At 39.5% G+C, this 12,769-nt stretch overlaps 1 protein-coding gene across 2 annotated transcripts in view; it reads left to right on the forward strand.

The window, feature by feature from the left end:
• Positions 1-12,769, forward strand: part of PIG-N (Phosphatidylinositol glycan anchor biosynthesis class N) — a 120,165-nt gene that overhangs the window by 90,025 nt on the left and 17,371 nt on the right. For both annotated transcript variants that reach the window (XM_067145221.2, XM_067145222.2), the window contains one exon: positions 5,527-5,619. In XM_067145221.2, coding sequence (XP_067001322.2) covers positions 5,527-5,619 — 93 coding nt within the window. The remainder of the gene's footprint in view (positions 1-5,526; positions 5,620-12,769) is intronic.

Below are 12,769 nucleotides of genomic sequence, written 5' to 3' on the forward strand. Positions count from 1 at the left end.
CTGGGAGTTAGATAATTTTCTTCTTTAGCATGCCATTCCTCTGGTTCATAAATTTTCTGATACTACTGTACATAACAACACACTTGGTTCATCATAGAATTCAAGCTATTCAATCCCTACTCTGAGGCACTGATTGCAATGAGCAATGTGCATATTTAATGGAATAATGGCAGAGGAGTGTTCACGACTGGCTGCGGCCTGGTCATTCTAGCTCTGAAACTTTGGACTGTTAAATCGACACCGTAGTACTTCTTGTTAAAAGTGTGAAATCGTGCGGTTTTTCATTTGATAAGAGTATTTTATATGATAGCATTGCTTTTAATCACTACATTCCTACTGACGTTTTTGTAATGACCTATCTAGACGTCAATTAGGAAAACCACAAAGTCAGTCTTTCTGAGAATCCCGTAGCAAAGCACGGGTACATCATCTAGTTGTAACTAAATCCATGTACACAAGTTGACAGAATTTTGTGTGCGTCATTGTGGATACATCACGGTGTTCTCATGATCTATGGCACGGCTCTTCAGGGTTCCTGCCTTCATTCCCTGTGACTCAATGATGTATAAAATAAAATTATGCCACAGTGTTCTGATAAATATATTGAGGCATGTAGTGATGTGGCTCAATACGCATGGACTTCATTGAGTCGTTGAAGCAGTCTGGGCTTCCTTTCCTTTCCTAAAGTAAACGCATTTATCTCTACAGTGATGGCTCTTAAGTCGCAAGAAATTATTTTTGGATGCAGTTGATGACGTGTCGCTTCTGCCTTCGCCAATTCATACAAGGTGGGGAACCACGAATCTATTATGCTGGCGTAGCAGGGGGAGAGGTGATACTCCCACGTGGCGCGTCTCAGGTGGCGGATAGGGAGGTCCTAACCGGCTTGCCGGCGGACTTGATAGAAATAAAATACCTCTCGCGGACCAAACACACTACCCCCTGCGAGTGGGGGGCGCTCATGCAGAATACACCCGCGGTATCCCCTGCCTGTCATAAGAGGCGACTAACAGGGGCCCAAGGGGCTCTCAACTTGGGAGTGTGGATTGGCGACCACGGGGCCCTTAGCTGAGTCTTGGCATTGCTTCCACTTACTTGTGCCAGGCTCCTCACTTTCGTTTACCATATCCGATCTCCCTTGGTCAACTCTTGTTCTTTTCCGACCCCGACGGTATTATAGCATTCGAGGCCTAGGGAGTCTTTTATTTCACGCCCTTCGTGGCCCTTGCCTTTCTTCGCCCGTTACTTCATCTTTCGAAGTGACAGATCCCTTCTTTCTTCTTCTTTTTTTCTCTGTCTACACCCTGTGGGTAGGGGACGCAGACGAATAATACACCCACGGTATCCCCTGCCTGTCATGAGAGGCGACTAAAAGGGGCGACCAAGGGATGATTGAATTACAACCATGAAACCACTTTTGATTCGTACCATCATGCGGGGAACACCATGGGTTGCCTTTACTTGCGAGTTGTACCACTATATTCGGTACGAAATGGGTTTGTGATTAGCAGCAGCCAGGCCGGGGGGTTTCCAGTACCCGTGCGTCGTACCCATGTGAGCAACACCGCGGGTCTGGGCGTTGCCTGTGAGTTGTACCACTATATGAGTGACATCGTGGGTCTGCGTTGCCTGTGATTAGTATCCACTATGTGAGGAAAACCACGGGGCCCGTGGGACCGGCACCCGTGACTAGTACACCTAGGTGAGGAAACTCATCGGTTTGCGTTGGCTCTGAGTGGTGCCATTGTGTGAGAAACACCATAGGTCTGCGTTACCTGTACAAAGTACAATATTTGTGAGTAGTACCATCCTGTGTGGAACACCGTGAGTTTCGCTACTTTTGATTAGTACCCCAACATGACAAATACCATGGTTCTACTTTACTCGCGACATGTACCATTCTGTGGGGCCTTAGACATGGATTTTGCACCCCTTTGGACATCAAGCATCATTGTGCTTTATGAGTGGTCCCTTGGTCAGTAATTCTATTATTTACGACCTTTTTTTTTTTTGAGCCTGATGCACTGGTTGTTTTTTTTTTTTGGGGGGGTTCATGTCCATCCATTCATTTTTCATGACATTTTTTATTTTATTTTGGTCAGTGGATGAATTTCAACTTTTTGTTATTTCATTTCGTACCATTAGGGGCTGATGACCTCGATGTTAGGCCCCTTTAAACAACAAGCATCATCATCATCATCATCATCACAAGATGGGGAACATGGCTTGAAGCTGCTGTTTACTATGCCGATTATTTTAAGGTGGTAAAAAGGTAGTTGAACTCAATTCTGAAGAAGCTGGTTCTATTAAAGAAGCTCAAGAAGTCTTGAGCAAAGATGGTGTTTGTGAGCAATTTTTATTTATTCGTTCCATTTTGCATTTCAAAACTTCAGCCATCAAGAAATTGCATAGAAAAGGACTAACTCTTCACATTAGTATTGGAATTGTTGAAGAAGTCAAACGATCCTTAATGAACCTAACTAATAAAGTTTTCTCAGAAATATTGCAGGGTGTAGTACTAAAAAACTCTGGTTTCCTGAAACTTAAAGGCATTTCTGGGGTTATCCAAGGCAAAGGCAAATTTGACAGTGCGTGGAATCTAGAAGTCTCTGATTTTGTCAAGTTTGTGTATGCTCCAATGCAAAGAGAATGTTTTCGGAGTACAAAGTCGTTTTAAGCAAAAATAGGTGCAAGTTTGTGTTTCAAAACGTATTACATCATGCAGTGGTTAAGTGTAATCAAGACGTTTGAATTTCATTGAAAAAACTGGAGCTTCTTATTGTGGTGCGGTATGTCATTCTTTTTTATTTTGGCGATGTTTAAAGTGTAATATTCATTTCTTATAATATAAACCTCTAATTGATATCAGATATATGGTTATTTTTAATGCATATTTTGACATTTTAGTGCATATTTGCATGCATATTTTGGCATTCTTAAGTGCATAATTATCTGAAGAGTGGTAATAAATGTTCACCCTCATTGTTGATGACATCCGGATGAAAGCAAAAAACTCTTACAGCTAGCAGGAGCAGAGTATCTGTGTGTCTGCCCCTTAGTCCTATTTCTTGATACGGGGTTGGGAAAGAGACGAGACGAATTTATATAGCTTTTTTCATTTTTTTTTTAATGGTCAGATGCCCTCTCTGACACCAACCTCTATTGAGGAGCTAATGAAGATGAAATGAATGATGGTGAATGAAATAGAGTAACGAGATGGAGGGAATCGGCTGTAGCCTGTGAATACGAACTGCCCTGGCATTTGCCTGGAAGAATAAATGGGAAACCACAGAAAAGTATTCTCAGGACAGCCAACAGTAGGGTTTGAATTCACTTGTATCCCAAATACAGAGCTTGACTCCATAGTCTTACGCATTAACGTGCGCGGCCACTCTGCTTGGTATACCAGAAGTCACCAATATCCACCCTTAAATACAGAATCAAAGGGTCAATTGTGCCAACCAAAGTATATATCTGTAAAATTGATATTTGAAAAATCCAAAGAAATTTTTAATAGCAATCTGAAAAGAAAGCTAAGAAAAAGAAATAAGGAATGGAAACTTGAAAGAAAAGAAATATTAAATGAAATATTAAATAAAAATATTATGAACAACCAATTTAATTTTCAGTGTATGTCTCTTGTTCGTCTGCTGGCTTTGACATCCTGCCAGTATCTCTTGAGCCCATTGTCAGCACTTTCTTCTGCTCCACTTGTAAAGACCCTCTCTGTCTTCTGGTTATCTCCACCATAAAACCCTGATAGGTTTTCACCATCCTTCTGAAACTAACCCTGTCATTGATTTTATCCTCGGTAATGCCCACCTCTCTCAGATCTTTCTCACACTCTTGGAACCATCTCAACTTAGATGCCTTTGGTTTTAGAAAATTCCGGACTTCCTTTGTGAGCTGGTCATTATTCATACAGAAGATGTGCCCAAAACGCAGCCATCTTCTCTTTCTAATTGTTGTTATCAGTTCCATCTTGCTGTATACTTCTTTACTGGATTTCAGTCGAACCTGCCCGTCAAACCATCTGTTGCCCAAGATCCTCCATAGTAACCTTCATTCTCTTTTAAGTAGTTGATTGACTTGTTCTTTTCGATTCATGCAAAGAGTCTTCGAAACATATAAGCCTTCTGGTCTAACAACAGTGCTGTAATGTCTTAATTTGACTCTGAAACTCAGCATCATCTTATTATCGATGTTTTTAGTCAATTGGAATGCTCGCTCTAATTTCCAGATGAGGATATTGGTCACTTCTTGTTCTAGCCCATTCTCTTGGATTACTTCTTGACTCTTCCAATATTTCTATGGTCTGTTCACATCCATTCTGGACCACCACTGATGTTCGTCTTGTATTTCATTTTTTCAAAGGAGATTTTTAGTCCTACTTTCTCTGCTGTTTTTAAAGAAAGTTTATCTTCCTGATTACTGAACTGATGTTGTTGGCAAATATGACTAAGTCATCTGCGAACGCCAGACAGTCAACATACACTCCTTTGTGTGTAATACAGTAGAAGTCCGCTATAGCGAGTATGGCATATAGCGAGAACGCTGCTATAACAACAACTTTTTCCTGTCCCTTGAAAATTCCTATGTTAAACAGTGTATTATCCTTCGGTTGTAGTGAGAACCCTATCACTGATGCATTCGTTATTACGAGCGATTTAGTATACGTTATATTTTCCATTATCAATATTTATGCACTCCAGCGATTATATTAAAAAACTCGAAGGTATGAGTTTCTACATACGCGGCATCGTTGAAAAATGCTTGTCCACTTCCTGGGGCTGTACCTTAATTAAGGACACAGCCACTTCCTTCCCACTCCCAGAGTTTTTCTATCCCATCGTCGCCATACGACCTATCAGTGTCGATGTGACATAAAGCCGATTGTAATAATAATAATAATAATAAGTTTTGATTTCCTCTCCTTGGATTGTGATTCCTTTTCCAAATTCTTCTTTGATTTCCTTTATCACCTGTTGTTGTAAACATTGAAAAGGAGAGCGGACAAACTGCAGCCTTGTCTCACTTCTTTCTGGATTGTTGCTGCTTTTTCATAGCCTTTGATTCTTATCATTGCAAAGTGATTTTTGTACAGATTGTTGATAATTCTCTTTCTCACTATCTGATCCAATCACCTACAGACCCTCAAATAGCTTAAATTACCTTTTCTATGGATGAAAATTAGCTTCTCAGTTGCTAACTGTTTTCTAAATGTTGTTCTGCTAATATGTACGCATGTAGGAATAATACAGTGCAGATGCAAACACACAAAACTTTCCTGCACCCACCAGTGTATATAGTATGAGTATATTCTTGTAAATAGAATGGAAACTTATTTTCTATGACAGTGTAGACACAGATTCTCTCAACAATTATTTTGGTATCCATCAACTTTATACTTTTTTGTAAGGGAATATACTTTAATAACATGGACTTTCACTATACAGTTGAGCAAGGTGTGTTTTTATAAATTTATTTAATCATGCTTGAGTTTACTTGTGCATTAAACTGTTTTAGCTTCCAGAAGTAACATTCCAGTGTCACGAAAAGAAAAGAAAAAATGATCACCAATCTCCGTCCTCGAGTGATTTTCGAAGAGCTTACTTTTTTGTATCCTTTATTTGCATTTTATTTGTGGAATGATGTATTAATGTTTGAAATTTATGTGCAGTGATGGCATCTCCGCTGGTAAAGGAAGGTAAAAGCTTATAATACTGTATTTACTGACAGTTTCCAAAAATTCTTGAATTAAGACAGTTCGTTCTGTTTCCAGTTACTTCCATTAAGGATTCTGCAAACAGTGCTTTGTAGACTCCTTGGGTTACCCTTGCAGAATTTCTTTTTGGTGATTTTACTTTAGACCCTCTAATCTCTTTCCTGTAACCTTTCTTGTTTTGTCTTTCCTTTCTCAAGTATGAAGATCCTCCTTATATATGACTTAAGGTCTCTTTTATTTTAAATCCTTCATTTTCCACTGATGTAGATGTTGATTCCCATAGGGAACCTAAAATATTTGTCCTGAATGAGTAAATTTATAATACCAATATAATGGTCCATTATTGGACATTATAAATTTTCCAGCTAACTCATTCTTGGTTGCCTGCGTTTCGCCCTCGTGTGCTAAGTTAGGCTCGTCAGTTGGGACTTAGCACACCACCCAAGACGCAAGGCTAGTGCATACCATGGAGGCCACTTCATTTTCCACTTTGAAATTCATCCTCATAGTCACTTCCATTAGGATATGATAAGTAAATAGATGAGAAACGTGAAAAAATATTTCTTGTTATCATTTCTACAAAACGTAGCTCCAGGATGTTTGTCCAAAGATGAAGTGGTAGTTGGAAGTGTTTCATTTCTAATTTCATGGGTATATTAATGGCTCTCCCTTTTTCATCAAGTATAGTACATAGTCATTTAACGTCATATAAGGCAGTTTCCACTATAAAAGCATGTTGAAAATTAATAATACAGGGGAGGTATCACATTTTACTACCTATAAGGAAAGTCCCCATGACTGAACACTCAGAAACAAATGAAACCCAGCTCATTGCACCAATCCGAGGGTGCCAAGCCTCATGGTGAGGGTCATTCCCATGTCAAATCAAATGTTTTGTTGTCCAGTTGTACTTAATCTAACATAGTAATCACCACTGATCACTATCTTTGGGTTTATCTGTGAACCATGATAGGATAGTTAAGACCTATACTTGCTTTCAAACCTGAATCAGACTGAAGTTGTCATATAGGTTGCTGTCCTAAGATGTGGATGTCTGGAATGCAGTGTACTGTTAACCTTCGTTGGTGCCTTTATAGACTGGCATGTTAATGTCATCCATTATGTTCTTGTGCTCTCATAGGAGAGCACTTTCTTGATGAAGATGTGATGGTAAGATATGGATGGTAGCCAGCAAATGGGAGTAGATCTAACTGTCCTTGATTGGTAATGACCTGTTTTATTCTGATGTACTTAATCCGGCAGGACACACATTTGGTGTAGTAATATATGAGCTGATCGCAGCATACCAGCATGGTGTAAAAGTCCAAACAAAGCTTTAATTTCCTGGTTTTGACGTGCCTACTGTAACTGAGCCACACTATAAAACTACACTTGTCTTTTACGTCCTCTACTCCACCAAGTGATACACTGAGCTTAGTGACTCTAAGGCTCACGCCTTTTAATACCTTAACTCATAATCGAAGATATTCATAGTTAAGCAACACAGATATTTAATCCATATGGATGGGTGATCGCTACATTTCACTGGAGCTGAGTAACCCTCGCAAACTTCAACATATATGGGACTGGTGTGTGCAGTCCAACTACACTACACCTCACTACACCATAGCTGTGCAAGAATGCCACTCTGCAGCTAAGTTAGTCTGTCCACTGCAAACATAAATCAACGAGAATTAAAACTCACTCAAATTAACGTATGTTAGCACGTGCGCTGGGTAGAAATTACCCAAGACTGGCAATAACACACAAACATGTCATTAGCTCGAATAACATGGATGTTAGTAAAATATCAAGCAGTAATGACTGTTTGGGAGATTCCATTAGGGAAGTAGCAAGGAGTAGGAGACAAAATACTCATTTGAGCAAGAATTGTAGAAGTTCGCTATAGCGAGTACGGTATATAACGATAACCCCGTTTTAACGACAATTTTTGTATGTCCCTTCAAAATTCTTATCTTAAACTGTGTATGGAAACAATATTGGACACACAAAAGGCTTCCAGGTTGGAGAGGATGAGAAAGTTCTTGGAGAAGAAAAAGAAGAAATGAACTCAAAGGTATTGATTTAAGTGCTCCAATGTGGGCGTAAAATATGTAAATAATAATAAATAAACTGTGTATTATTCTTCGATTACAACAAGAGCCTTATCATTGATGCATCCGTTATTACGAGCGATTAAGCGTGCGTGATTTTTTCCGTTATCGATATTTATACACCCCACCGATTACATTGCATGCGATCGATCACCTTCGGTATCGTTTTCTCGCTATGTCCACTACCGAATTCTCTCGTCGACATTCGAAGGTGATGCAGATGTTGATTCCCATAGGGAACCTAAAATATTTGTCCTGAATGAGTAAATTTATAATACCAATATAATGGTCCGTTATTGGACATTATAAATTTTCCAGCTAACTCATTACGGAAAGGCTATTATCATGTCACTTTATAGCGAAAAGGTTATCATTTCTCTACTGGTGCTTCTTGAAGTATGTTTTCATCATACGTTAAAGTTGAGTTGGGATAGGTGATGCTGTTTGAATAAGAAAACTGAAACGTTTGCCACAAAATGCGATCGATCATCTTCGGTACGGAATAGTTTTCTTGCTATGTGCATTTGTGAGCTCTCTCGTCGACATTCAAAAGCGATGCTTGAGTCGATTAGTAATACCCGTCGACTGCTGTTCTCTAAAGAGAATTCTAAATGAAAGAGGATAACACGTTTTCCTAATAAACGCATAAATAACGTGGCCGATAGCAGTTGTTAACTCGTTAAAAATAAAGGCTGAATAAACGATCTCTTAATGTTAATGTTATATACTGAAATTAAGTAAGAATGTGATACACCTTAAGATATGGCAGAGTACATCGCTGATTTCAGAGGATAGTTGGTATGTTCTCGCGTCTAGTTAAATTTCAGAAAGGCTATTCCCATGTAAATTTTTAATGAGGATATCATCATTTCTCTACATGCGTTTGAAATATGTTTTCATGATACATATAGGGTTAGGTTAGGTGACGCCGTTTGAAGAAGAAAACTGAAATATTTGCCACAAAAGCCTCTGGAGTGATACCGTATTTCTCTGAATCCAAGACGGTTTTTTTTCTTAGAATCTCATGGGAAAATCAAGGGTTGCACCGAACCCCTCCCTTACTGACATCAATACCCCAGCATATACACACACATCGGGAGATTATGAGGCGTAAATCACAACTAGGAAAGGCCAGATAAAACAACCTTGAATTGGAAATGACCCTCATTACCGATGCAAATAAATATGGGACTAATACTACTAGCAATGAAATTCAAATTAAGATTAATGAGGGTTTATTGAATATAATGAAATTAAAAACAGAAGCAAAGAAATGAAGCAAATACTTTAAAAATATAAATAACCAAAGGGTACATACATGAGCAGAGTCTGTTGAGTTGATGTGGTAACATTTCGTGAGCAAGGCATTTTTCAACTTCAAGATAAAATTACACTTACGAAGGGCTCACTGCTTTAAAAGTAATCTCATTTCATTTTCTGCTAATTCAAATATAATCCACACGGGACAATCAGATCGTTCCTTCCGCGAGATTACAATCATCCTTCACATACGCGTCTTTAAACTCCGTCATCTCACAACAATTACCCAACAACGATAAGCTCCCACGCATCATGGAGAAGGAAAATCCCCGAGCAGATAATACAAAGGAATGTAGGTATCGTCATGGCACAGAGGGGAACATCTCTGGACCAAAGAAACAATTGTCAAAACCCAAAGAGAAACACAGGCATGCACATAGCCTAAATATAAGGAAAACAAACATGGTGGCATCGCGGGCAAGCCAACGACCAAGATAGCCACAAAGCTAAAATAAATAACACCGCACCCCAAACAAACACAAGGTACAGAAACAAGATCAAAAATGAAAATTGAGCCGAGCGATACGTGATCCTTTCACTCCCCTCACTCGCCAACACACACCCAAACATCTAGACATTGCTGGTATCGGCAACAATATGAGCTCAACTCCAGTTAACAGTCGAAATCCAATTCAAATACTATGACTCTCACTGTCATTGACAAAGGTCTCATACATCTCGGAAGCAGCGTGCACGGCTCAAACAGTTCAGCAGTGGGATCAGAGAGGATCCCGTAGTCATACATAAAATCATCAGGTTACGCACCTCGTACGACACGAATGGAACTTCACGTCGACACGGGGGCGTGCGTTCTTTTGACGGCATAACACATTAGAATGCAGTGCACACAATTAAAATCAATCTGAGACCCAGCTATCAACATAACTGAATCACAATAAAAACAACAAGCACGCAGCCCATTTATGCAGCAGCACAGAAGGATGCGTATCAATCAGCTATGAATAAAAGCGAAAAAAATCCACGAGAGAAACGTAGAACCAATATTAAAACAAGAATTACCATACCTGAAATATTAGCCGTCAAAATTAAAGGAAGGATGGTAGTATAGGCTAAGTTTGAACCGATTAAAAACCCATCTGTACCTTAAAAATGCCACTCCGATCTGCGTGGGCTCCATTTTATATTCTTCTCTCTATAAACAATGCAAAGATTTGATCCAAAGAGATTTGAAAACTATCTCGTCGGAAAGAATGATGTCCCGTGTTCACAACCGAGAGAGCTGCCCTCTCTAGTGCAATCTTGGAAATAGTTAAGTCAGTCAATGAGAAGCCCAGAAAAGGCCATTAGCAATGAGAGAAGGGTAACTTTTATGAAGCTGCCATTCAAGCATGGCTCAGGGTCGTCTTGCATTTGTGGCCTAACAGTAATGAACACCACTGGCAACTACCACAGTAAGCACACTGCTTCTTTTCACACACCCGCGCGCGCGTGCACACACAAAACTCGTTTACAATAAACGACCGCCTCTTTATTATACATCGCTAGCCGCGGCAACCGGTTGTACAGTGCCTATGAGTAACATCCCTGTATCTCGGGAAATAGTGAAGAGAGAATGACGTTCTATTTAGCTTCTTACAAAACATTTCTCAAATCTGCAGAATTGCATCAAAACATGCGAGCCTTCGAATTCTTAACCCGTGAGACGTCGCGCGTGCGGTGGAAAAGACCGCGCAAGAATTCCATATTGTTTTTGTATTTCAATTTGCTATTTATTTTTGTTATGTTGCTATAGTTTTTGTTTACTCCCTGTTTTCATCATAAAAAATACAACTATAATTTATTTACATTTAAATAGTGCTTTAAAATAATACAGTAACTCTGTGAGCTTGCATCCGGGAGATAGTAGGTTCGAATCCCACTATCGGCAGCCCTGAAGATGGTTTTCCGTGGTTTCCCGTTTTCACACCAGGCAAATGCTGGGACTGTACCTTAATTAAGGCCACGGCCGCTTCCTTCCAAATCCTAGGCCTTTCCTATCCCATCGTCTCCATAAGACCTATCTGTGTCGGTGCGACGTAAAGCCCCTAGCAAAAAAAAAAATAATACAGTAACTAATGTTACGTTCTACTTAACACACATCAAAAAACAGTGAAATGGGAAGAACATCGATTCACAGAATTCACAAAAGTAAACTGGTAAAAAAGGTATAGTAAAATGTGCAAGTAATTTACAACTATCAGTAAAAATATGTACAAAACAAAGTTACAGCAATATATATAAGGTATACAGTCCAATGGTAAGAGCAAAGCTACAACAGATAGAAGGGTAACAGCAGTTAGAGATTTACTGTTCACTAAAGACAATTTATTTATCATTCGTCATTATATTCGTGAGCTGACTGTATCCTTAGATAATAAAACTGTCATCTTCATCTACTGTCCCCATACTGCAGGCTTGACAGGTGGAGACAGTGTGCTCCCGGAATATGTGCAGAGAGCAGGTAGCACACGAAGTCTTTGTCTTCCTATTTCTTGTTCTGTCACAGAAGGCACATCTCCCAGGGTTTTGATTATTCCACTCAGGCCTTTCTTCTTCTCTTCCTGTTCCAAGAATATCCCGTAGTCTCAGCTTGATTCGTCGGGGAATATTTTCAAGAGAGAAGTGATACTGCAAGTAATCGTGGCATAGATCAGTTGCTAGTGTCTTCAAAAATGAACTTTGTCAACTTTGTTTTGTAGTATTATGAAACTGTTGATGCCACCTACATTGAGGAGAGTGCAAAACAATGTCAGAGTCCATCGTCTGCTCGTTCGTGACACTGTATAAGATGCTTTCAGTTTATCAACGACATCCACTCCCCCTTTGGTTAGGTTATAAAAAGTCAATATTTCAGGTTTCTCTGCCTCACCCAATTCCTTATCAATGTCATCGCTGTTGTGCATAGTCGATAGCAACAACGCTACATTATTTTTCTTGGGAACATACCACAACAACATGGACACATTTCCAAAGCCAAACATGCTGCTCACTTACGGTCTGGTTTTTGTTTGAACAAAGGTGGGAGGTATTTCCCATTTGTTTTTCGTTATTGTTCCAACCAGAGTAAGTCTGTGGTTTGCCAGAAGACTCTGAGCTAATGGCACTGACGTATACCAATTGTCCGTGGTTATATTGTGGCCAGTGCCAGAAATCGGCTGTACTAGTCTCTCCACTACATCTTTACCACTGTTGCTCACTTTGTAGGGTCCATCAGGTTGTTTCCCTGTATATACCTCCATATTGTACGTATAGAAGGTCCTCGCATCTGTAAGTGCAAATATTTTTAAACCATATTTCGCTGGCTTATTTCCTATATATTGACGAAAAGGGATCTGCCACGGAAGGCATCAAGCATTTAGTCTATTGTAATGTATTCAGTATTCACTTAAAGAATAATACGATTTGCAGTGTTCGACGAATTCCTCCCACACCTCCCGAAAAGCTTTGAATTTGTCAGATTTCTGACAATCTATCCTGGTTGTGAAATCGTCAAACCGCAAAGCAGTCAATAGGAATTGAAACCTTCTGAGACTCATAGTTGTGTGAAAAAGCTCAATACCTGTACCATCTCCAGCCCATAAATCTTTTAGATTTGTGCGGGATGACTTCT

This window comes from Anabrus simplex, chromosome 4, assembly GCF_040414725.1.
Source record: "Anabrus simplex isolate iqAnaSimp1 chromosome 4, ASM4041472v1, whole genome shotgun sequence".
Classification (NCBI taxonomy): Eukaryota; Metazoa; Arthropoda; class Insecta; order Orthoptera; family Tettigoniidae; genus Anabrus; species Anabrus simplex.